General features: G+C 35.8%; 1 protein-coding gene across 1 annotated transcript; it reads right to left on the bottom strand.

The window, feature by feature from the left end:
* On the bottom strand, window positions 1-26,024 carry LOC113492529 (homeobox protein B-H1-like). The gene is made up of 4 exons (XM_026870013.1): window positions 25,475-26,024; window positions 11,210-11,438; window positions 2,143-2,367; window positions 1-1,380 (listed from the first exon to the last, which is right to left on the bottom strand). Exons 1-4 carry the CDS (start codon window positions 25,611-25,613, stop codon window positions 1,134-1,136), a joined length of 840 nt encoding a protein of 279 aa, XP_026725814.1. The 5' UTR covers window positions 25,614-26,024; the 3' UTR covers window positions 1-1,133.
* Window positions 26,025-26,563: the final 539 nt, after the last annotated feature.

The raw sequence follows: 26,563 nt of genomic DNA, 5'->3' as shown, positions 1-26,563 counted from the left end.
TTACTGTGCATTTTCCTTTAATTTCGTAAATTAAAATAATATCTGCGAAATACACACGTTAGTACGTACGTAATGGTTACAAAAACGTAAGCGACAATGTGTTTACGTAAGAGGTGAGACAAAAAACAATACTATTTTAATTGACAACATTTTAATTACAAAACACCACAAAATCTATGGGACATTAAAATGTCACATCTGGAATTGCTTAAGTACATCGCCATGTTATTACTATTAGCATTAGGTACTTTTATTACATACATTTAATACTTTAAGTTGTGTATTTAATACTAACAATACATACATCGTTTATGAATAGTTATATATTTATATTATAATATACAGTATCTTTGCACAATGTAGATGATCCTAGCCACTAAGTACTGTACAGGAGACCGTCAGTGCTACATCACGTGAGTGTGGCTGCGCGGACATCAACTGTCACATTCACTGGTTTCTCTAGTTGTCTATGTCCACATCTCCAAGTAGTTCTCATGGTTATATATTACATCGGTATTTAAAAATAAATAAATGTATGAATTGTTTTAAGTTGCATGTAAGTAACGAGCACATTTATACATTTAAAAAAGTTACAAAGTTTTCTATTTTAATGTTATTTTAGGAGTATATCTATCACTTGAAATAAATTATGATTTATCATAAACATGTTTTTGTAAATGACTTCATCAGTAGATGCAACACCGAAACAACCCTTATGTGGAACATTCTTAAATATAAATGAATCTGTAATGGAACGATTCAATTTCCAGCCTATTTACTGTCTATGTAACTTACAAAGCTTTATCTAATCACTAAGTTATCAATAAGTAGTTAACACGACATCAATTATATTTTACAAGTTCTTACTATCGAATCTGGGCTTATAATATCACATATCTCAGACAAAATCATGTCCGTCTCAAGAAAATATATTTGAAATGTAGTCGAGCAACGAGATTCGTGCAAAACAACCGTGCAGCGAACGAAAACCGAATGAGTCCAAAGCGACCGAGTCACCGGGGCTTCTGAAATATGAAGACTGAGGATCCAGGAATGTCAATGTAGCCTTCACTTTTAGTCACTTGGATTTTTAAAACACTTGAAATTTGTCACTCGTTCTAGTAAGAGTTTGTTTACACGTGTATGGGCTCGTCGTCGTCTTCGTCTTCAGAGCGCCGGTCTGCAGGGGTGCCTGGTGGGGAGCGGTGCGGGGGCGCCGGGCTGCCCGGGTCCAGGTCTGGAGAGGGCGTCCGGCGAGCGTGGGCGTAGTACCCCAACGCGCCCAACGCCGGGGCGCCCAGCGACCCCAAGTGCGCTGACGGCCCCGGCAAGCCCAGCCCCAGAGGCGGGACGCCTGCTAACGGTGCTCCCGGGTATAATCTGTTAACAAACAATTACGTTATAACTTCTAGATTTGCAACATTATTTATGTACCTATATTCCCTTCTCAGTGAATTGAAAGGCCGATCGGAAAATCTTATATCGCGTGTGGCTATTGATCCGGCAACAAGGATGCGCAAAGTTTGATAACGTCTGCATGCAAAGGAACTACAGATGATTCTACAAAGTGTGGCTTATCTAAATGGATTAATTGCTTAGCTTAGTCGGCTATTGATTAACACCGGACCTTAAGCTTGAGCATCATGATTTCCACGTCAAAATACAACGCCTCTAGAAGATGAATAAGATGTAAGTAGGTACTGCTTGTGGGTACTCTCCAAGAAAAACAGTAAATTCCAAAAATAATAGTCGCGTTTACCATATTGTCAAGAAGAAAGTTTTTCTTTCAATAGGCGGATATAATACATTTTCAAAAAAAAATCCAGGTTCAAAAATGTAACCTAGACAGCAAGACCTAAATTTGCACTACACTCGTCTATTTCTTAAAATGTAAACTATAAAATTTTGAGGATCTTATTGTTTTTAAATACTGCTGTGGTATAACTAAAATGCCGTTATCCAACATCTGGTAAATTTTCAACTTGTGATGCTACATCAATGAGAAAACCAAAATCTATCGATCTGTGTTTGCGAATTTTCAATATCTTGAATAGTTATACCACGGCAGAATAGGTCCTTTAAACGGCTTGAGTGCTATCATTTCCACTACTTCATCAGACTTAACAGTTTAAAACTACATACCGGTAAGGCAAGGGTTTCTGTAGGGTGTTGGCGCTGGCCGAGGCAGCAGCTGCGGCGGTGGCGGCAGCTTGCCGGTAGTACAGGTCGGCGGCGGCCGGCGCGGGCTGTGCAGGGTACGCCGGCACCCCGGGCCAGTAGCCCCCGTACAGACGCTGGAAGGCCGCGTAGTTACCGGCCTCAGCTAGCAGTTCTAGACCCACCGCTGTTTGCCGCTTCCATTTTGTCCTGGTGGAGAAAGAAAAGATATGAAGGAGTTGTAAGTATGGTAAGTGTCTACGTCTTTGTTATTACTTCACCATGCTGCTATGATGATTTATGTATTACATTTCAGTGTGTCGAAGAAAACGTTTCTTAGTTTGAGGTTACCGAAAAAAAAATCTATCGAGTGTATAAAAAAGTAAGACGTTATTTTTACTAAACTTTTCTAATAAAAAAAAATACTTCAATAATAAAACGTTCACAGTCCATTTGTAATTGAAATAAATCGTTATAACAGACGATTCCTGTCAATTTACAAACTTAAATCGAGTCTAAAATTCCCTGAGCCACCGTTTACCCCTACGGCAATAGATCACTCGTTGTGACCCCAATCGTCATCAAATTTGTCACACTGCACTCGACAGTACAATGAAGATACCGCACTTACAGTTGGTACAGCTAATAAAAAAATGTAAATAAAATAATAAATTTGACAAAACGTCTTGGGCACTACTGGGTTCTCTGGAGCGTGGTCGAGTACTTTAATTTGATTTATTTGATTCGGTCGGGAAAGGGTAAGCCCGTATAAATTACGCTACAATAACCCTGGGGTTATAACTTCGGTTAACAATTATTACTGCCCCACAAGCTATTTAGCAAAAAGTTTAATGGTCGCAAACTTGTAAAGATGATTCTAATTCAATGGAACTTAATGTATTTTATTAGTTTCTTTCACCTTGAATCTGGTTAAAGTTGGTTGTGAAAGTAGTATTGTTGAAACATTTTGAAATCAATATATTTATGGTTTATAGTAGCATAAATAAGTATTCACTAGCGAAATCTTGAATTAATTTGGGTAAAAACTTAAAAAGTTCAGTGCTGGACACTGTATTCTTTATTCAGAACGATATAAACCAGAAAATAAATGATGATTATTGATTGAGTCTATTTTTTATACAAAATACAGCAAACAAAAACACATCGCATTTATTACGAAATTCTTTTGCGAATCAGACAAACAAGCGCATCCCCATTTCAAAAATAAATTAATTTATTTCTGTCGGTACTCGATTAGTTCCAAAGTGGTTGGTTATTGTAGTCGAGTGAGGTTTTTATTAATTCGTGGGGAGTCGTCGCATTATCATTGCTGTAGTAGTGGCCTAGTGTGCGCTGCGCCCATTGTCCCGCCGCGCGTCCCCGCCCGCTTCACTGACTATCTCGTTAATTAATTTCTATAAATGGATCATTTAATTTTATTAAATGCAAATGTTGAGAACCCCTATTCTGTTGTTCGTCATTCTTTAAATAATTTATATTTTTGTAACCCCATTTATTATCATCTGTCTCGTTAATTCATATACTTTTTTTCTATACATATAAGCTTATAATAGAAGAGGTTTAGCTTTAAATGTAACGTTAACACTTTAAGCCGTATTTAACTGGATCCTAATTTAAATACTACACTTTAATTATCAGTAGCTGACAAATGATCGATAGAAAGCTGCTCTCATTAATCATGTTATTATGACGGCTCGCTCTTAGTGTACGTCACTCGAGAGCACTTATTTAATTGTCAAGTGCTGAATGAGAGGCAATCTGCTCAGTGACACTATTCTTTTTATTGCCGCCGCGGGCTACGAACAAAAAGCTCTCGGAGCGCACTTAAATTTGGACTGGCATCTCAAGTCGAAACCTCTCGACAGACAATACGTTGCTCTCTGTCTAACCCGCGAGAGCGCGGCGAGAGCGGTTCCACTCCGTCCCTGTCCCGCGTCCCCCGGTGGAGTCTGAGTACGCCCCGCCCAGTGGTTTAGTGATTTGATGCTGCGTGAACTGATTCAATTGTTGTTCGAGGAGACCCATCCAAAAACGCGCCTTAAGAGTTCTGGTTAAAGACGAAAATTGTCCGGTAAAACGATCCCGCTTACGACCTCTCCGGGGGGGAGGTTGTTTATCTCAGTTTGCGTTTTTCGGCGACGTGATGCGAATTCGGCTTGTATATCCGGAAAACAAAGAGCAGTTTCATCGATCGCGGCGGGCTGCGGCGCTCGGCGCTTACGCTCTTAGGAGTCCGCACGACCGCGGGACCAATTTGAGCTTTATCGAACGTTATTTATACGCTGCTTAGAAAGTTTCAGAAACATGTTTGTACGTGTGAGCGCTCTTATGGGAATTGTTTGAAGTTTCAACACTTTTATTGTTATGGACGTGACGAATGCTGTAATACATGGTGTCGAGTCTTTACTGCTAATCGTTTGGACTTCAAATAGATACAAAGTTATTGTAACATACTTGCAATAAATTCAGTAATAATAGTAATTTTGAAATCACATATTTAACTGTCATACATATCTAGTAGGTTTCTATTGTAAACAATATCTTCACAACCTTTAATACAATCTAGCAAATAAAACATTTTTGTGTTTGATTGAGGTTTGTAACAGTCGTCGCTATTTTGTGAAGTTAAATAAGATCAGTCATAATATAAAACATAATAATTTGTTATTTATAGGTCCGTAGTAGTTAGTAAGTAAGTAACTAAGTTTAATTTTGATTTTGTTTTAAGTTTTGTATACCATGTTAGAGATTCGTTTGTGTCATCTGAAGCATTGTCATATCAAAATACATGAAAACGAAAAAAAGACATTACGATTCGAACATTTTACTTTCTCAATAAAATAGGTTGACTGAAAATAGGTTCATATTTGTAACATGAAATCATACTTAAATATGGAAAAATATTATATATTTAAATGAGATACAAAAATGTATTTATTTGAAACCGCAAATACGTAAGGTTTAAATGCCATTCATACGTCAGGATAAAACGTGCACTTAAAGTTAGGTAAATGTTCATTTAACCTGACTTTTGAGCACCGTACCAGCAAAAAGAGAGATTTCCTATACTAGTCACAATATGATCCAATTATAAATATATTAACATGTAAGCATGATGATCATGGTTTTAAGCTTGTAAAGAAGTAGCGCTTGTTTGTTAGTCAACAGACTTCAGATCGCACTCATGCAAAATACGTATCGGGTGTGATGGTTAATGATTTGACTATATAGATTATAAATAAGTTAAGTTATTTAGATACATCAATGTACAGAAGTTAGGGAGAGTGGCCTCTAACGGTCTCTCCTGGTTACTCACTTAAAACAGTTATTTTCATTTCATTTTTTTATTTCATAGCATTTTGGCCGAAAGCTAATACGCTGACTGCCCGATAATGATGGAAAATTTACTTTAACGAACTGAAAGCCTACTCCTCTTTGATGTCGATTAAAATAACACTTTAATATCCTTCACGAACAAAGAATCTGTATCAGTTCTATCTCTTCCTAACATTTAGCATAACTGGTAAGGCAATTCACAAAAACTTAATCACAAAAACTCGCTAATAACCCCAAAATTGAGCTGAACACAATTAACATTTAGTTTACAATTTATGAACACCATTATAGTTAATTATTCAAACACAAAGGTCATCAAAATTATGATAGTCATTTGACACCCAGACAAGACTAGCAAAAAATCTTGATATAATCTATTTCATTGAACAAAACAAATGTAGCAATTTGTCTAAAAACGTAATATTATTTTAATGAACAAGTAGGTGTACAATAAAACATTTCCTGCAAATCTAACGTTCGCTAATATCAGATTGCATCACGAGCCAGACTTAGAACAGCGAAATTGCTATACAACGAATAATCCGTCTCGCAATCCGCTTATTAAAACCCGGCCAAAACTGAAATGGCATTTGCAGTATAATGATTAGTGGTTAAATGATAAGCCGGGCGACCGGAGCGTCCTTGCTTCGAATCCCGTGTCTCTGACGTGTAATTTGGAAGGGTTCGCTATAACCGATTAGTCTGGTTCTCGGTAGCTACGCGGACCACTCGCGGAACCCGCGCATTATGTCATTAGAGATGCGTAAGCACACGTACGGAATTTTAATACGGAATCTGCTATTTATTATACTAGAATCGATCACTAAAGTATTGTGTTGTTCAAAATCACGTGTCTATTCGATTGTTTCGTTTAATTTACGACTTTTGAAAAGTTAACGATTCTATTCGATACGATTAGTAATCGATGAGGAACACTTTAATGGGGCAATCATAGGAAATTGGGAGTACCGTCTGCTATTGCCAAGCGTGGGTGTATTACGTACCATGAATTATGCGTACAATAATGTTAAAATGTCATGTGTAAACTATTTTAGACTGTATTTACTATCGCAGTACTCATTTAATAGACGGTGTTTTATTTTCGGTCCGATCCGATAGCACAAAAATACCTCTAAAATACTCTATTTACCAACTAACTAAACAAAATAGGACTACTGAAGTAAAAATAAGTAATCTCCATTGAATAAATATATTGCAACATCAGTTTTTCGTGTGGTGTGAGCCGAGCCCGCACTACGCAGCCTCTGTGAGGTGCAGCGTTTAAACAAATGATGCAAATTTACGAGAAACGCTAACCATTTAGTCGCTATCGGTATTCACACTTACGCGCACGTTTAAGTTTATTTATATATAGAGAAGGAATTATCGGAGTGTGGTACAGCATGTTTCTTAGTTTAAAACGTAAATTGAATTATTGAAAATGAAACTCTACATTATTGTCTACTTATGAATTATATTCTGACTGAGTATTTTGTACACAAATTACAATGTGGGTGAACCTGTCTGTACCGTTTATTAGTATCAGCTATTAGATGCATGCTGTATAAATGTTCTACTTAGCCACTTCTATCCACATTTCCTTGCTAACACGACACTAAATGTAGAGCTACCGAATCGAAGTAAAACATTTTCCAATAATATTGTCACCGCAGGTATAATAGCGGACAAACCCGCCTTCCTAAGCTAGTCTCACCGCAGGTAGGTGTTGTTACGAGTGTCATTACAGACTACGTCATTAGGTAATCGCCATGGATTACACGTTTCAACGACTAAACGGTGATAAACGACATTTTGTTCGCGGCCCCAGGCTTATTGTGAATTCACGATCGTTCCGACTAAATATTATAACTATTGATGAATCATCGTATCGTATGATACAGGTCTATGCCAGTTTTGGAACTAGGATAACGTTTGGGTAGCATGTAATTATGTATGAGACATCGTCCATGTAGAGTTTTAACACAAGTTTTATATAGAAGTTTTTTTGTTTAACTCCTAGGTGTTTTGTTTGTTTTTGTTTATTAGTAAACTCTGAAGATTCCATACCTGTTATTTTTATATTAAGGCAAGAAAATTTAAATAACATTCGTTCAGTTTAAAATTTGAACACTCGCGTCACCCGCACTTTAATTTTCAATAACGCATCATAGTTTAAAATTCCTAATATGGAAGCTATTTGAAAACAATTAAGTAAACACACAGCAGCGGCGGTGTGGTGATTAATAAGCGGTGGTGCGGCGCCGGCGCGCCGGTGACTTGCATCCTTTGTGATGAGCCCGCCGCTCACACGGTGATACGAGCGGACGGTTACACTCACAAACCAATGTACGAATAAGGGTATTACTTATTGCTGTTATTTTGCTGATAGTTTGTTTTTGAAAGGTTCTTGATGACTTCAAACCAAGGAGTTTGGTTAGGTTTGGCTTTATGTTAAGGACCCAAAAATTCAATCATTTTCTTGTTTAATCCGTCTCTACATCGCACTATGTAGGTTTCAGTATTTGAACGTCAATGTGATTCTTCCTGATTTGAATGTACATACTAAACGTCATAAAAAGCTACAAGGCTGAAAGCTCTAAGCTTTCAATGAAGGCCGGAGAAATAGATTGAAAAATGGTTCAAATGTTAATACCATATCTAACTCTCGTCTAACAGTCCTTACACCTGTCACGTGGGAACATTCGCAGCTGAAGCAAATTACATTTCTATTAAACCGCTGGCGACACAGAAACACCAATTGAAATGCGAAACTAATTATTCAAAATGAAACGTCTACTTTCAAAATCGGCGAATGGCTGAAACCAATTATCTAATTCCAATTAAAAGTGATCTCTATAAATAGCCAAAATAATAATGTATTTCGTCTAAATAGTTTGTAGAAAATAGCTAAGCAAGTAGGCAACACAAGTTATGTAGGTGTGTAATTATTTATAATTAAGCAAAAAGCAAACGGCGTGTCTTGTAAATAGGTAATTAAAATTAATTGTTTCAATTTGGGTCGTTATTAAAAAGCTTTGTGTTTTTCCAAATTAGGAGTAACCATTGTTTAATAAGAATCTATTATTATAATATGTTCTGTATCCGGGAACCAGAAAATCGGTGTCTATTATTATTAGGCAGTGTCACTCTATTGAATCTCGGCGGTAAGCCGTAGGAGAGTGACCGCACACAAAAGCCCATTACATCCTTCAATTAACTCCAATTTCACACCCTTTCACGAACCGAAAAATCGAAGCCCAAACATTAGTTTAACCGAAATTATAGAAAATCGACAAAAAGTGCGGCAAAAAGGTGCAGACGCGGCGGTGGGGGCGTGAGCGAGGCGATCGGCGCCTGCGCAGCGGCCGCGCTACCGTCACACGTCCAATCACACCAATAAAATAAACAGAGAAATAGATTCACTTGCTAATAATACAAAAGGCAACAAATCAATAAAGGAAATAGATCTGTAACTGCTTCTGGCTACCGAAACATTTTACATTGAATTACTTTGAATGAAATCGAATGTGTTACTACAAAGACGGTTTTTGTTCGCATACGTATAAAACTACAAAAAGTGAGCGATAAGAAAGAAAAAGAGGTAGCCAGTCTAAATGCACAAGCTTGATTGAAAAGAAGGTATTCGATCAATAGAAAATTAGTATAGTTTGTTATTAGCTACCGCAGTTTTTGTAAGGAGCCCATCGGAGGCGGCGGCCGGACCCTAATTACAAACGTTTGTTTTTGAAATAGCTCGCCGCCTCTGTCTCTGATAAAACTCCTTTGTACTACATATTTTTTCGAATTAAATATAATAGCTCTTTAAAATTTTAATTACAAATAGAATAGCCAATTAATTGTAGATATTATTTTTGTTTATAAGGTTATATATTTTAATGGCTTCATTTCAAGTAAGCCAAGACTAGTTTTAAATAAGAATAATTTTATGGTTGTCGGTTCTAATAACGATTTATTTTGCATTTAAATAAAAAATTACGTCGTGTTAATTAAGAAGTTTTTAAATGTTTATTAATAGAGGTACAACACAAAAAAAATGTATATAAAACGTTATTTTTATATGTTTTGTGGTAATAGATTTAATATAAATAAGTCTGTTTTATTATTAGGGCATATAATGAGGCTTATGTCGGCTAGAGTGTGTAATGTGATGTCGGTTTTGCTGAGTCAGCATTGCTCTGAAGTCCGCCGACTATCTCACGACCACCGATTTCTTTTGGCCTGAGTCAAAAGCATTTAGATTTGAAAAAAAAAATTAATTACAAAATTATTTATAATTATGCCCATTGTATTCATATAAAAGACGTTATAACTAAAAAAATAAGGTAAAATATAAAAAGAATTTAAAAATTAAATGGCGTGAAATTTTAATGCGATTTTTATTTATTTTTCTTACGTGAAACAATAAAAGCCATTGACTATAATTGTAGAATGATAAGCTTACGACGGAGACAAAAATCTTTAGGCCTAATTATCGCATTAACAGATGAAATAAATATTCATAAATATATTTGAAAAACGTCACCACTTTTAATTAGCTTCAAAACATTACAGACTGTGTTCAAATCTATTTTTAAGAATAACTAAGTGATTAGCTTTTGTTTTAGTGTAATTTATTAATTTTATATCTGTTTAGTTAGCAATTAATCATTATAATTAAATAAAAAAATACCTTACCAAAACTAATGCAAGTCAAAATAAAACGATATGATAACCGTAAAATCGTCTTGAACTGTATATTAGTATATTAGTCTTAAGTGCATCGCTTGCAACTTGGACCATACGTATATAAAGGTGCGCTTGGGCCACCGTTCCGTTAATAGCTTTTATTTCTTCACTGTGCTACGTGTTTAATTTCCTTTCAAACATGAAATCGTTTTGATAGGTATTGTATTTATTTGTCAAAAATATATTTTTCGTACTTTTATGTTGGAGTTTCATTAAATGTCAGCCAAACAGTTCTTATTATTTAACTCTACAACCGCAATAACCACCTATTTAATGTTTAAAGTAGTAATTACTAATATTATATAGGAAATAGATGATTAGAAAATATAATGACGTGCGTCGTAAATATAAATAACACTATTTTTAAAGTATTAACACTAGTTTTTAGCCATTTCCTTATTGTTAGAAACCAGCAATCAATTATATCGATTTAATGGCAATACTTAGAAAATTATATGCATCGCTGCATGTTAAGCAAACGATTTTTAAATAAAACTTATACTAAAGCCAAAGTATATTTCTAAGATTTCATTGTTTTTTTTATGTACGAGTGTTTTTTACCGCCGTAATGTAAGAAGCAAAACTAGTCAAAAAGAACACTAGAACATAGTATAGGTAAAAAGTCAAAAAAAAAAATAGTGAATTAAAAAAAACGAGTTTGATCATTATTCTTTTCACGACTTTTCAAGCCTATTTTTCAAGATGTAGCCAAGTTTATTTATTACTGTTTCCTGCGGTTTCACCCGCGTATTACCCGATCTCGTAGTTATTTTGCAGTTTTGTTTTTTGTCCTTTTCTCACGTTTTCAACTAGACTAACGAACAACAATGCATTTTTATATATCAGAAGAAAAAGAACATTAATACTCCTATAGCTAACAACTAAACTTGCTGTTAAAATGTCTAAATTCTATTATACACTATTGAAAAAATTGGCTAAAGACACTCACCGTCTGTTCTGGTACCAGGTTTTGACCTGTGTGTCCGTTAATCCTAGTTTCGCAGCCAGTTCCATTCGGTCTTGAACGCTAAGGTACTTCTGTCTTTCGAAGGACTTCTCTAAAGTCTGGAGCTGGTGGTCTGTGAAGGCCGTTCGCGCTTTCCTCTGCTTCTTAACGAGCCCCGATGAGTCACCTCCACAGCTTTTGCTTGACACGTCGTCTGAATCATCTTTTACACCTGTTAGAATAAAAAAAGCGGTATTAAAAAGTGTACACTTTAATACAGTTTATTTTAATGTATAACTCTATCTTCGTAATTTTGCCTTTATTTAATTATATTTTATCGTATGTACCATAGTATAATTTCGACAAACAAGTCTCTCTTTTTGTTGAAGTGCAAATATAAACGAAAATATGAGGGAAAGCTACCGTCCATACAGTTCAGTAATATCTCTACATTTGTAGGTTTAATGAATTGTAAAATAAAACACTACTACTATTCTTGCGTTGTGATCTTTTTTAAACAACCCAAGTATTCTTATGAAAAAATACAAAATAGAATTAGTGGTCTGCTGGTCTAGTAGTTAAAGACTCTGACAGCTATGCCTTGTGCGGTTCGCACCCAGGACAAAATAATGTTTTTGTGACGATACGGATCATTCGTTCTGTTCAAAAAAAAAATTGAGAGTGTTTATCAGAAGTCTAGTTTTCATAATATGAGTTTTTCTAAGTTTGAGACTAGATGGCGTGTGCAAGTAGTAAAATATAATTACATTAATAATATTAGTACATTCTCCTTAAAACCTATTATCTCAGTCGTCGACCTCTCCAAACGTGTTTGTCATTAAGGAGCGCCCTTCGAACACAGAAGCCTTCCTCTGGTAGGGCTTCTTGCGGTCACTGGGTCTCGGCCGCTTCCTCCGAACCTTCGAATACCATCCGCATTACTTACACAGATTTACGGCTTTACCGATCACTATTATACTTGTCTTGACTTTACTAGGGTTGTCAAGTATTCGTTATTTAATAGGCGGAGTAGGTATATTTGGGCTACAATAAAAGGGGGGGAGGGTGATACCTTCTACAAGTGGTATTATCAGGTTAGGTGTCTATGTCTAAGCTGCTTTTGTCAGCCATTAAGGTAGTAGGTGGGAGGTGTATTTAAAAAAGGTAGGCAGAGTTTGTTTTATTTATAAAAGAGTTGTCATAATTTGCATCAAATTTCAAATGGGTAATGCTTGGCCTTAACGTTTGAGACTTAATCTTAATCTCCCAAAAAAGTTATCAGGAAACATATTATTCTTTAAGTAAATACAAAATAATAAGTGTCAAACACAGCGAAGGAGACAAAGGATTAAGTGTATAATGCGCAAGGAATTAGCGCAGTCGAGCGATGGTTGCGGTCGCGGCTTGTGGCTTGCCACCCAAGTACGCGCTTACCCGATCAACGACGGTCACCAAGACGATACACGCATACAACACTACTTATTAACGAGAATCATCGCTTGTTTGTAAAAGAGGCCATCGATTATAATCGATTCAAAACGGATAGGAAATCGATAACAAATAAAGATCAATATTTTAATCGTTCTCGGATATAATAAATCTTAACAATAATGTGCTAAATTGAGGTATTCATCCTCGGCGAACAACGCCCTTCCTTAAGTGTTATTTTATTAGTTTATAAAATTACGGAAATATAATTTCAGTAAAATATGTTCTATCTATTTATACGTGTCTATTTTATTACACATACCTGCCTAATTATATTTCCATTAAACGAACAAAGGAGCAATTGAAACATGGCAATGAAAATAAAAAACAATTTTTATAGCAAAACGAACTGCAATCAATTTGCAGATCAAAAAAACAACTTTGTTTTCAATTACAAACGGTTAAACTGTTTACACGTAAACGTTTCTGTAATAAAACAACCTTGGGTCTAAATTGCTCGCGGAGGTTCGAGCTGATTTTTTACCAGCGACCCTTTAGCCGTTTGTAATATTGAGTATAATTATGTACAGGCCGACCATTAGGGTACACCGCCGTTAATTTATTATAATAAGGTCCAACTGCCGACTGCACTCACTCGACCGTGAAAATTATTATCATTAGTGGCCAGTAATGTACAACAATGCACACATTAGGCTACCGCCCTTATCACTCCTAAACGTGCATGTTCGATACAATACCTCCCGCGTGCTCCGAACTACCGATATACCTTTTATATGGTATTTTCCTTTATGATGTTGTGCATTAATTTGCGGGTTGTTTCCGCATACGGTAGCTATTAAAACAAAACCTTATTTAATAGCAATACTTAATAGCTGACGGACTTTTCTAATCGATTAGCGCTAATCGATTTTATAGTTTCACGAAGCGCTTCAGTTAGTGTTCAATATTCACGAACACGGATTTCAATCGACTAATTGAGAAATCGGTATGTTGACGTGATGCAAATTCTGAATGGTTCGGTTGTCATCGGAGCACGGGCGTCGAACACACGAACCGAGATCGGCGGCATGTCGCAACACATTCCCGGCCGGCAATTATGAATCGAGATCGATGTGAGCTGAATCGAATGCCACACGATTGGGGGAAAACTTTATTACATTGTTGACTTAGGCCTGCATGGTAAATCGGAACGTTTGTATTTCCTTCTTATTTGAGTAACAAACTTTAAATTCACGTCCTTAAAAATCAATACATTGTACTGTCACAAACAAAAATAGATGTAAGCCGGTGACCCTACTTAAACAGCGTCTAGTTTTTTCATTATTAATTAACCTTTGTATGTATCCTGTTAATTAACAAATTGTGTTACTGTTTTTGGGCTCTCATCTCAAAATGTAGAATAATTCAACACGTGAAGACTTGTGATTGGCTTTTTGTCAACTATAGTTGTTTATCTATTAAGTTTTATCTTTTAAGCTGTAAGTCTTCCACAGTATAATAAATAAATACTTTTGCCTTTCAAAACAAATGTATTATTAACTCTACTTTATTTAATAACAACTTTGAATCCGCTAAACAAACCCGTTCAATAACTGGCCATAATTGTCTTTTTTGTCGTCGACACAATAATCACTGGTTCGACCTCTGTTAAACGTGAATACGAAACAATATGCGTAGGAGCGCCGTACTAATGGCTTTATAATTGAAATTATGACTTAAGCTGCAACTATATCGCATTGACGTGAGGGCGAAGTACATTGCTGGGTAAGTAGGCAAGCAGTACGCAGTTTGTTAAGTAAAGCCGCATTGGATGTGGAGTTGTAGAGCCTGCGCCACGGCCTCGTGTGTTTCTGTTCACCTCAATGTCTCACAGAGGACAGTCAGTGCGTTTACTATCCAAGCGAACTTAGCTCTAATTGAATATTAAGCTGGTTTAGTACGCGCGATTGATTTCAAACTAGTTTTAATTATTCAATAAATATAACGATAGTGTGATTAACAAATCTGATAGTGAAGGCCGTTGTAGGTGTACTTGTCATGAGGAACAAGCAAAAAGTGTCGGTTGGCCAGAAACGTGCAATACAATCTATTGTTGCGTTACAATATGCATAATAATATAACACTGTATCATCAAAGAAATAGTGGTTATTTATGAGCTCTTTGATGTTAATGTTTCTATAATCGGTTTTTACTCATTTTTAATTGTGACATCCGACATCCTTTATGTTTTGTGGGCCAATTGACAGTGTCTTCGCGCGAACTCAGTGATAAAATATTAAATAAATTGCATAATGCACATTAAATTTTATGCAATAAAGTAAATTTTTAAGTGTATTTGAACACGTTGTTTTTCTAAAACTTAGTAATTTATAGATAGAATAGAACCCTTTATACATATTAGGAATATAGACTTAATAGATTAAGCATAAGTTTTAAGCGTGTGAGCTCATCAGTAGTGCTATCTTAATTAGCGATCGGACCCGTTAACTTCGTTACAAAATAATGAACCCTTATCCACTGTGCCCCTCTGATCATCAAACTAAATTATAATTAAGCAATTAAAATTACTAGCAGGTGTTCCCAAAGACATTGAATTTCAAATGACAGGCAGATTAATGAGAATCGCTTGTGATATAATCTGAGTTTATGCAAGGTTTACTTCATATGAACAGTTTTTATATCGACCACTGGTTAAGATGCAGAAGCAAATGTAATCAATATGTAAGAACCATGAAATTGTGTAGATATTGTCTATAAGATCCTCTCCAGTCCAGTCGACTAACTTCATAGCTGAAGTTATTAAACGAGTCATCGTTAATAGTGGAAAAAAACGTAAATACACCAGATTTACTCCAGAGATAACAGACAAAACGGTCACTAAACAATACACAAAGTAAGTTAGAAGAAACAATAAATCACGAACATTATGCAAATTGAAATGACTGGCTATCGTAGAATAATGTCTTGTTATCGCGATTTGCGTCATCTGATGTACCCAAAAGGAGAAAATTACAGCAAGAGGCCACACTGAATAGCCACATCGATCAGACCACAACAATGACTTAACCTAGAAACACTCAGATTTATAGGCTTGTCAGACACTCAATTAACTTTAATCCTATAGGAATCTACCATTCAACAATAGATGTCTAAGTAGCTCCCACTCTTTACGTAATTATTATAATTGTTCGATTAGTGGGAATTGTTAACCATTCATTGCTCTCGAGGCGTTAATCAAACATGCATTACACTTGCAGTGGATATGTTTTAACTTTTTAATTAAGTTTTAGATAATATCTCTAAGATTTTAGACAAAGGAAATGTAATTAGACACAAATATGAGACGGGAGTTGCGAAATATTTATTTTCGGATTACATAAAAATAGAACGTTGGTAGTTACAATGTAATAGATATCTAATCTAATGGCAATTAAATCTAAACCGGTAGCGAGCAACTAAATAATAGTCTATATGCCGTTTATACAATTTGCCTAATTACTGTAACGCTTGCTTTCCAGAGCGGCGATGCAAGAATAATGACGGTGGCGCTGACGATAAGCGATGGCGATTTTTGCTGTCACATTTAAGAAAACAAGTAGGTAACCAACACAACCCAACGTTATAATTGTTTTTTATATGTAGTTACATAGCATTATTTAACTGTTAACTTAAATAACTCCATGTAGCCTTTATTTCTAAACAGAGATAAAGAAAATGCTAAACGTTAAATTTTTGGTAAATGTTTTTTTTTGCAATGACTGTAAATGGTAGTTTAAATAAGAATATAATTATAAAATAAATCTTAGTCAAGCATAAAAACTTCAGAAAACCTATCAAACCGCTATCTCTGAATCAACGTGTCCGCACTCTTAATGAATTGATGCACAATGGGCGCGCGGGCGCACCGCGGGCGTGTGAGCGGCGCAGACGCCTGGCACAATGCACTGCGCACTGCGCATGCCTTACGTCACGACAATGGCATAACACGCCGCAATCATTGCGAGCATAAACCATGCTCGCATCACTCACTTGTTTTTTTAAAGCTATGAACTGTATCTGTCTGTCTAGACAGTGTTATTTCTGTAAACACTAACGCTGATCGAGTAGGCCAAATGAACACAAGTCAAAGTCACGTGAGTTATCGAAAAGGATTGTCAGTTCCATGTAATTGAGCGATTTTATCGACGCTAATGCTTGTGAAATTGTCACTTATCTAGTGCCTCCAGTGCAAACTTGCTTAAACTAAACGTTTTCGCAATAATACTTCCTCCAGAAGAACATGCCATATAGCAAAATATTTTTTGGAAAAACGCGGCCTATTTAGGCTTCAGAATTGCCCTAAGTTTTAAATTCCTCAACGAGATTGACCCGATCCGCCGTAAAACGTGGCGAATACATATATCTTTTTTTCAACTTTACTTTTCCGTACCTATTGTATTATGATATATTTGTACAAAAATGTATATAACCGGTGTTGAGTTCCTTTCAGTAACTATAAGGTAGGATCATTTAATTCGTTCACGTAAGTCAGTACATGCTCGTTAACAATGCAATGATTTTGCGCTACCAACAATTACGTACAATTATGATTAATGTAATTGTCCGCTTACGACACGCATTTTAAAACATTTTTCTATTAAAGAAAGGTAAGGCCGACTGGCCTAATTGAATCCGGAAACGCAACAGTACACTTTATGCATAATTTATCATAAATATGCATGTTACATTTAAATTTTATGACAGGTAGAGATTGATTGCCGATTCTAAAACAAAGAGTTTCAAAAATGTTTGTAGTCACAAAAAACCGGGTTGTTTGGGTACCGCTAATTCTATGATCAGTCTGAAGGCCTCGCTAACAAAAAAATTGGAGTCTGTATCATAACTATTTGCTCTAACATTTTTGTTTGCGAGCGTCACATCGCGCGTCGTATCGCACCGTAATGTTTGATCACAAAAACCATATCGATATCAAATGTATCGAATATAAAATAACGATGTATCAAAGCGATATCGTTTCGCGACATATTCGGGCCTGTCGATGTGAAATCGGATGAAAAATTATGCATTTTCCGATAGGTTTTCTAGCTATCGTTCAAGTGGACGCTGAGAGCCTATTACACGGTCCGTTCACACCAGTTATGTGTTCATATAACGTTAATGTGTACGTAAGTATGAGAGATAAGCTCCGATAAACAATCGTAAATACCTACTAATAAACTATCTCGCTTTGAGATCTATATTTTCATTAATTCAATTGTTCTCATTCGTTGCGCTTTAATTCGTCACGAGAAATAATCATGTAAGTGATGATTTGAATTGGAAAAGACTTTGAAGCGAAACTTAATTGCAGATAATTCGACACACTTTTGAAACTGTCTCCTAGAGGTGTAGGTGTACAATTATTTAAATTAAAAACAATTACCTCAATTGAACGAAAACACTCTGTATACTCTGTATTCAATACGAATACTCTCCTTTTCGACACTGTTTTAAATGCAGAAAACTAGGTATTTACACTACAAGATCTGTAGAAAAATGTTCTAGTCTCAGCGTATATTAGTCAGCGACTGATTAACATAATCTCGAGTGTGCCAGACAATATGTCTAGGTGTCTAGCTCTTAACACTCCGGTGAGCTTAAACTGTAGCTCACGCACTAACTTGAAACTAAGTAAGAACAAGTTTCAGTATCAAAATAAGGCAAAAATAAACTTTTACTTATTTATGCGCCCTAACAAATTGAAATTGATATACATTTTATACATCTTTTGATCAAATTTCTCATTAAATATATCAAAGCTTCGGTTGACAGTTGTAACACTACTACAACTAAACAAACTTTAAATAATCCTGCTTCGAAAAAAAGCTAATCACAAAGTCTTGAGACGAACCTTTATATTTTAAATCGAACCCAATTTCACAGCTCGCATCGCCTGTCAGCTGTGACATAAAGCCGGCAATCGCTGCGTATTATGAGAGAACTCAAACTGACCCTATTTATATCAATGATAATCTATTTATTGTCACAATAAAAACTTTTGATGTTATCAACTCGCAGTGATGAAAGAATTGTCACCTTTTTCTCGCCCTTATCGCGATGCCAAAAGTCAAGTTGTACATCTCAACTTATCTTAACTTTAGACTTTATCAGCCAGATTTTAAGATTGAATATTGCTTGATGGTAATTTTGTGGAAGGTATGCTAAGCAGCTTAGCGATGCGATGGTGCGGTCCCGCGGTTGAGCTTGACGTCTCGAACGAGTGACGAGTCGATCCAGTGGCATCGGTCATGCACTACAAGTACAACCAATGACAAACGGTTACCAACAATTAATTAAAGTGTTAATAATATAATCGTGACTAGGGGAACCGAGTGGGAAGTAGCACCTGTTAATCATAAACCACCTTGCCATTAGTTACGCGAAAATGTATTTCACAATCAACGACACAAAATAAACCCTTGCCAGATATTCAACGCTGTTCAGTTCACGTGATCAGAGATAATAAATAAGTTTTGCAATGAAACTAATCGCTTTGCTCGCTCAGTTCAGATAAGATACTCATTAGTAATGTCAAGGAAAACACGATATTTGTGCAGCTAAATTCGAATGCATCTCAATAAATATATTCGTTTTATTTGATTGCAGTTTTATATTTCGATGATAGCGTAAATTCAATTTGCTCCTACGACTCAGTGCCGTCAAACATTACTCATAGATTAATTACTTAGTTAAATTGTGTTGGCTTGTATGGTCACTAATTGCTGTAAACGTTGTGTTTTTTTCACATTCTCAGTAAGTGGGTTTTTCTCAAATTACGATGCCAGGGGTTTTGTATTTACAGTTGCATGAAACGTTTAATTGCCTTCAACGGATGTTAAATACAGTAATTGGAAGGTAAATTCGTAAGATAACGTATACGTTTAGAAATATAATAAGCATGGGGTGTCCTGTCCGTGGCCTACGGATAACTGCCTTAATGGACGTAACTAAATAACGGATTTCACAAGACTGCCGGCCGCGACTGTACCGCCTCGTACGGTGCTTTTGGATTTCAGTGAGCTATTTTAACATTTAAAAAGCGAACGTAGCTTGACATTTGACAAAAGCTGATTATGACGTCAGTTTTTTTTCTTTTTCCCCCGTGTGACACCGAGTCCTTTGAGCCAGGATTAATTTAGTCCGTTTTATAAGGGTTTACTTATCTCGGAGCCGAGTGTTAGGAACGGGTTGTATTTATCGCAACCCATTATACATTTTATTATTTAATTTATTTAACGCTTCGAGTTTAGCCGCTTGACTATTAAATCGTCGATCGGATAATACGATCTAAACTCAAACAGTACTTAAACTTAAATGTCTTGTTTTTTATTTTATGTGTAGTTAACACTCCAACGCTCGTTAGAGATTAAATTTATTAAGAAGATGGAAAAGTTATTAGTATTTAATGATAATATAAAAGTGTATGATATTAGAGGTGACGAATCATCGTATAAAGGTGCTAAAATTAAATGCAGCGCACATTATACGGTCACATTAACATTTATTTATAACAATTTAAAAGTTTAAAATGCAAATAATGTGTGTTGTAAATATATTATCTTGATAACAAGCATTTGTCTTAGTATACATTAATTAGTTAGAAGCCGACTCATATTAAACATTAATGAGGAATTATAATGAAGCTGGGATTACACGGTCGGAGCTTTAAATTAATAAATTATAATAATCATATGCAGTGCCCTTAATACGGCGACGTGTCTGCTACTTTATTGAGAACTTTCGAATGTTATATTATAAGCTTTATTATCAAATCGTTTCAATAATCTATTTTATAATTTTCATGTCGTCAGCCTCCCATTGTGATGTGAATGGCTTTACAAATATTTTTAAATGTGTTTTCTATACACTGCTATGATAGGCTATTTTGTATTGTGCGAAAATCTGAAGCGCCTTTTATGTGATTGTTTTTTTTTAAGTTTGGAAATAAATATGGCTTCGTGTTTTATGAAATATTATTTCGGCTTTAGACAATAAACAACAATAGACTTCTTTATTTCCAGTCATAGTATCAAAGAAACAAAAATAATCATATTTTAAAAGTAAAGAATATCATTTATACCTACTACCGTTGCAGGTTTACCGGCTTATGTCAAGGAAATGCAAAACAGAGTATCAATATTATTATGTGTGCTACCAGCCTTAAACCGACACATCTTAGACTTAGTTTAGTTAAATTGGCTGCCAAACATTTAATTCTTGCAAAAAATATCGTTAGCAACTAATTAAAGAAAAAAAAAGCTTTGCAAATTAGATAATTCTTTCAATTAGTCGTTTTAATAGTCCAGCCTTAATTGGGCTCACAGACATTATGTTTAACTAAGTTTATTTATTTTATTAGTATATTAATAAAGCACGCCATTGTTGTTTTCATTACCACGTATTATTTTTCGTTTCATTTAGATACGCTTACTGAATATACAACAAAATACATCTAGGGATAATCCCGATAAAAACTTTTAACATAGGCCCAAAAATGGATTTAAAAGCTGTTAAAAATCGACTACTTATAGGAAAATGTACATTGAAATTTGGCTTTATGTGTACCCTATACCTATAACTATTATTTGAGAATTAGCTGTTGCCCGCGACTTCATCTGAAGATGAGATTAATAATTAGCATGATACTTATTGCGACTATAAATTGTGATGTAAGCTATCCTGTCTTTCTAGTTGGATCAAACTGCCTACGACTTGCAAATTTGTCTGAAATCATTAAAATAGTTTAGGACGCCATCACGGACAAACAATGTGACGTAATATATATAAATTAAGATTCTAAACTCACACGTGTATTTCTAAATTGGATGTTTTTTGTGTGTATATGTGTTGATAACTTATTTTTAGTTTTACAGAAGGGACTAAATCTATTTGTCACAAGTTTTGTTTATTGAAAAAATGATTTATAAATGTTTAACCAGTATAAAAGTACTTGCAAATTATTAATTATGTCATACTTAGGCAGTTGACAATAGTCTAGTGTAGGCTTAACAAAAAATTGAAGTTTGTAATATTTGCGCAAATAATTTTTAAGAAATATGACAAACATTCTGGGGTTAAGTTAATTATAAATCACTTTATATTTATAGACATTTAATAATAAAACTTTATTGTTTGTTTTGATATCACATTGAACGGTATTCGATAAGTTTGGAAACGCCTAAAGGTCAATAAAGGTGTGACATTTATTAGTGTATTCTTTTAAGTTTTATCAATTTATGCCTTTTTATTACCTGTTTATGTCCGAAAAGCATTTAGGTATATTAAAATCTATGATAAACGATCAAAGAGCAAAGGGTTTTAATAATAAAGAGGTTTTTGTTGAATGTCCTTAAACACTAGACTTTTTGTTATTGTCTTTTGTTTATTACAAGTAATTGTCCAATTGAGTCAAACTTCCGTAGTGTCTCAAGTTGACCGGTAATTAAGCTGACTGCACCTCATTATTAAGTTGTTTAAAACCTCTTTTTGTATGGTAACATACTTGAATATCATAACGGCCTCGATAAAGTAGCGAATTATATGTTAAAAGGTTTCATGACCAAATTACTGGTGAGATAACTTTGTTGCAACCTGAATTCTGTCGACTAGTTGGTTTATATTATACGTAAGGATAATTTAAAGACGTATAAAACTTAATCATCAATTTTCCTGACACGTTGACTAGTTTAAACATTATATGATTTAGGAAAAGTACAAATGTTCAACAATATTTTGTGTTAAGTGTTAAAAGTTTAAGAACAGTCAACAAAAATATAACAACCGAAATTACATCTCTTTAATATCCACCCAAATATTAACAAAACAAACTAAGAAATATTCAAAGTGATATCGAAACAATTAAAACGATTGTCACTTGTCATATGTACGGTCGGCCGCCTCTAATATCGGAAGAGGTCGGATGTGTCACAAACCTCTGTCGGGATCGTGTTGCACCCCTCCCCCCCACACCCAACCGGACATACCCCTCCGACGGACAGATGCACCTGATGACTGGAGGCCTACCGCTAGCTCTTAGAGTATAACTGCCGCAGTTGTAAAAGCGAGATGGCACTATACACGGCATAGAGCGACATCTTCTTCACACAATCGTTACGAAATTACTTTAAGACCTGGTAGCCTTTTTAACCCCAACAAGGCCGAAATAACCTCATAAACGTAACACGATCGGATTACGAGTGCCTTAAAAATAACGATTTGTTTTGCTCTTGATTATAACATGTGACAAATAATGCTTGAAGGAAGGTAAATTTAATTTATTGATAACAATTCCGTGCAGGTGGTTTTAAATTTATAGTTTTGGGAAACCAGAAATTATTTACTTGGACAGGTATTGGTGTTGTTATTGGCGTTTTGCGTTAATAGAAAAACAATCATGCAAACATGCACATTTCTACCTAAGGCAAATTGAGACTTTAGACAAATGTACTGCAATAATCCCACCTACATCTAGTCTAACGTAGGAGGAAACCGTTTCCTGCAATTTACAAATTAGGATTGAAACCTTGTCACATGAAAGCCTATGTACGTTTCAAATATGATAATAATTAAAAAAATATGAAATTAGACTAAACGCATTCTTCCACGAGAAAATAAACGGATGTGAGAAAGTGGTAGCAATGTGGGTTGGATCATCCCACTGATATACAGTGGGCACTGGGCAACATTTAATTAAGATGTACGGGCGAAGGATTATAAGGCTCCGAGGGATCAACCCGATTGAAAAGGTGTAAGTGACGACATAATTAGGGGTGTCTGAGTCACTTACACCTATGAGACGGGGATTTTAGATTGCGAAAAAATACGAATGAAATCTTGTGAAACAGTTAAATTCTGCTTTGATGCCTAGATCTCTTAAAAACTCTTCAAATAGTACATAAGTAATTATGTGACAAGTTTTGAATGGTAATTAATAACAAAATAATAACTTTTCATTCTTTAATTGTAGACTTTTTCAGCAGCACGCTGAACCATTTTTTTTTTAATTAGTTTCGACTTGACATTCTCCATCAATTTAATAACTTCTTGCTCTATGTCTAACATCTATGTACATTATACATATAAACAATTGAATATAATTTTTATTGAGTTAAAACTGCTTAAAACCTATAAAATTATTATCCACTTAATTTATTATTACTAAAGCAGTACAGTTACAAACATTTTTAATAAATTTATGTAATTGCAAAGAATTGCAATTGCATTTCCTTGCACTATTAAACTCTACATAAATTATTTCCCTTTAACAATATTTTAGCAGTTAACAAGTGGGTATAATATAATTACAATAAAGTACTTTCACCGCGTGTAGGTAACGTGCGTGATGTAAATTGGAACGCACACAAATAGACACGTCGTCGGGCGGTTTACAACTTCTTGGTACTCATTTTTCATTCATTATAGAGTAAGCGTTTAACTTTAAAAGAAGATAAATGTTTACTGTTAAAAAATACTTCGCTGAAAATGTATGCTTTTCGATAAATATATTTGTAAAGAAGCTCGGTTGCTCTTTTTAATACATCCATTGATTTATAACACTCTACAAGACAGCTATATAAAAAATCAAGCTGTACTAAGGTCTAAAGCCGGCTACAACCCGCTAATTTACACCTAGTACTTTAATACGTTAACAAAGAATCCTAACTTTTTTTCTGCAGCTAGAAGCCAAGTCACGTGAATTCAGCCGGCACACCCCAACTCCCGTCAGTGAACGCAACCATTACATAAGCGAACGTGTTCATCACAATCTTAAGTCAACTCTCCTTAGATACCCTAGCGTCGCGTGACTGCCGCTATCGCAGTTCCCAGCAATCGAAGTAGATCAAATTATAATATCGTGCAGTTAGTTTCATAATAAGTGTGACTATTACGGAGGAAAACGTTCGTAATCCGTCTCCGGGAAAGATAAGCGATCAGTGCATTGTCGTTTATGTCTTTTCTTAAATGCTACGACGTAGCTCGTTCCTGTGTGGATAATTGTTAGTTAAGATAAGACTTTATTGACTTGTACTTAAGTCGTTAGATTATATTATATATTTAAAAAATGAGTTGTTTTTTTCTGTACATTATTTGTTAGTTGTGTTTTTTATTAAACCTGTATTTAATTATTAATTAAGTTAATGAAGATAGCTGTGAAAGTAACACCGAAGGAAAATTATAAATTTAATGTATAGTTTTTATATTACAATTTTTATGTACCTAAGTAATAATTGTTTTAATTAGAAAATGCACCTTTATTATCTTTGCAATTTTATTTAATGAAATTAAATCTGCCGTTTAGCACAAAAGCATGTTTTTAACATTAGTCTTGTTAGTTACGTAGTCTTAGTTGAGAAAGAAATATAAGATTAAATAAATACACAATACTACTGTAAATTATATGAACCTATCCAATTAACAGCTTCCAAAAAAGTTTGACTTTATACCAACAATGTAAAACAGGTACAATTAGTTTAAAAACTGTAATATATTTATCAAGTTAATAATCTTTAATTTGTCACGTGTTCGCCATGTGTCTTTAAAAATAATGTAGGTCTTATTTCACTCAACCGAGTTTCAGTAGACAAATGGGTTTAATAATCAAAAAATTTTCATGCGAAATGTCACAGTTCTAAGAAATTCTAACAGACAGAAAGTGTTAAGATTGTAAATAAGCCAGAGAGAGATTTCTAACAGTTTCTAAAATATATTTGATAAGCACTTTGATGTCAATTTGCAACAATGGTGATGGGTATGTAGAGTAGAGCTAGAGTAGTAACGTACCTGGTGAGTCGGTGGCAGATCTGTCGGAGTCGGAGTCGCGGTGCGCGCTGAGGTCCCGCGGCGGCGCGTCCAGGATGTCGGTGATCATGAACCGGGTCCGCGGCGCGCGCGCCTCGCGCTCCTCGCGCTGCACCGTCATCGCCAGCGCGCCGGCGGGGCCCGCGCCGCCGCCACCCGCCCCTAGCGCATCCAGCGCGGGCCACCCCCGCCCCACGCACAGCTCAAGCGCCCCCAGCTCGCCGCACTCAACAAGACATCACCAAACCGACCCGGGAATATCCAAACGACAAACACACAACTAACTTTACAGGCTCCGACCTCGCATCGCCGGCTGACCGATATCAGTTCCTCTGTCCAAACTTTTACAAAGTTCAACTAACTTAAATTTTCACTTTTCTTCAACAGTTTGCAATGTTATTATAATAATAGTAGATCTCCGACAACCGTAGTAGTCACAGGTAAACAAAATAACCGCACTAAAGTTCTCACGAATAAAAGTTGTCTGCGGATCGGATCGTGTGTCGCAGACGGAGAGCGTAGAGTAGGTGAGCGCGCGGCGCGGATCGCGGGCGATGTGCGCGGGCGCGGCGCGGCGCTCGGCGCGGGCTGGCGGCCGGGGGCGGGCCGCGGCCTGCCGCCGCCAGCCAACCGGCGCGCAGGGCGCAGCGGGGCGGGCCCCGGCCATGTTGCCGCACCAACTTAATGCTCTTTTTACCAACTCGCCGCCGGGAGAAAGCTCCGCGCGGATTTAAGCTTTTATACGTGGATAAAACGCTTTTATAGGAAAATAAAGCGTTCTCGCAGCGGGATATCGCACTTTATGACGGCGTTTTACTGAAAGTTGGCGACACTACACTCTAGTAATTAGTTCACGCCCGCCAAATTGAGGCTAGCGTGTCAGCCTCGCAACTTTGTGCTCCAACATGAATTACTAATATTTATGATACAGACAAGTTAGTTATTTATCTCTAGTCCAAAAGAGTTTTTTGATATAAAATATTCTCTTATTCAAAGAAATGCGTTTCGGACTCTACAGCAGACGTATGTACCTAACTCGATGGTAGATAGAGGGGTAGTATTTAATTTTGT

The sequence above is a fragment of the Trichoplusia ni genome, chromosome 4 (assembly GCF_003590095.1).
Source record: "Trichoplusia ni isolate ovarian cell line Hi5 chromosome 4, tn1, whole genome shotgun sequence".
NCBI classification, from domain to species: domain Eukaryota; kingdom Metazoa; phylum Arthropoda; class Insecta; order Lepidoptera; family Noctuidae; genus Trichoplusia; species Trichoplusia ni.
Note: the sequence above shows the minus strand (reverse complement) of the source record. Positions and strands in the feature narration are given on the sequence as shown.

Coding starts and splice junctions, on each gene's coding strand:
- LOC113492529 (XM_026870013.1), bottom strand. CDS start 25,613: ATGACGGTGCAGCGCGAGGAGCGCGAGGCGCGCGCGCCGCGGACCCGG. Junction 11,439..25,474: donor ATCTGCCACCGACTCACCAG/GTACGTTACTAC, acceptor TTATTCTAACAG/GTGTAAAAGATGATTCAGAC. Junction 1,381..2,142: donor CAGAAACCCTTGCCTTACCG/GTATGTAGTTTT, acceptor GTTTGTTAACAG/ATTATACCCGGGAGCACCGT.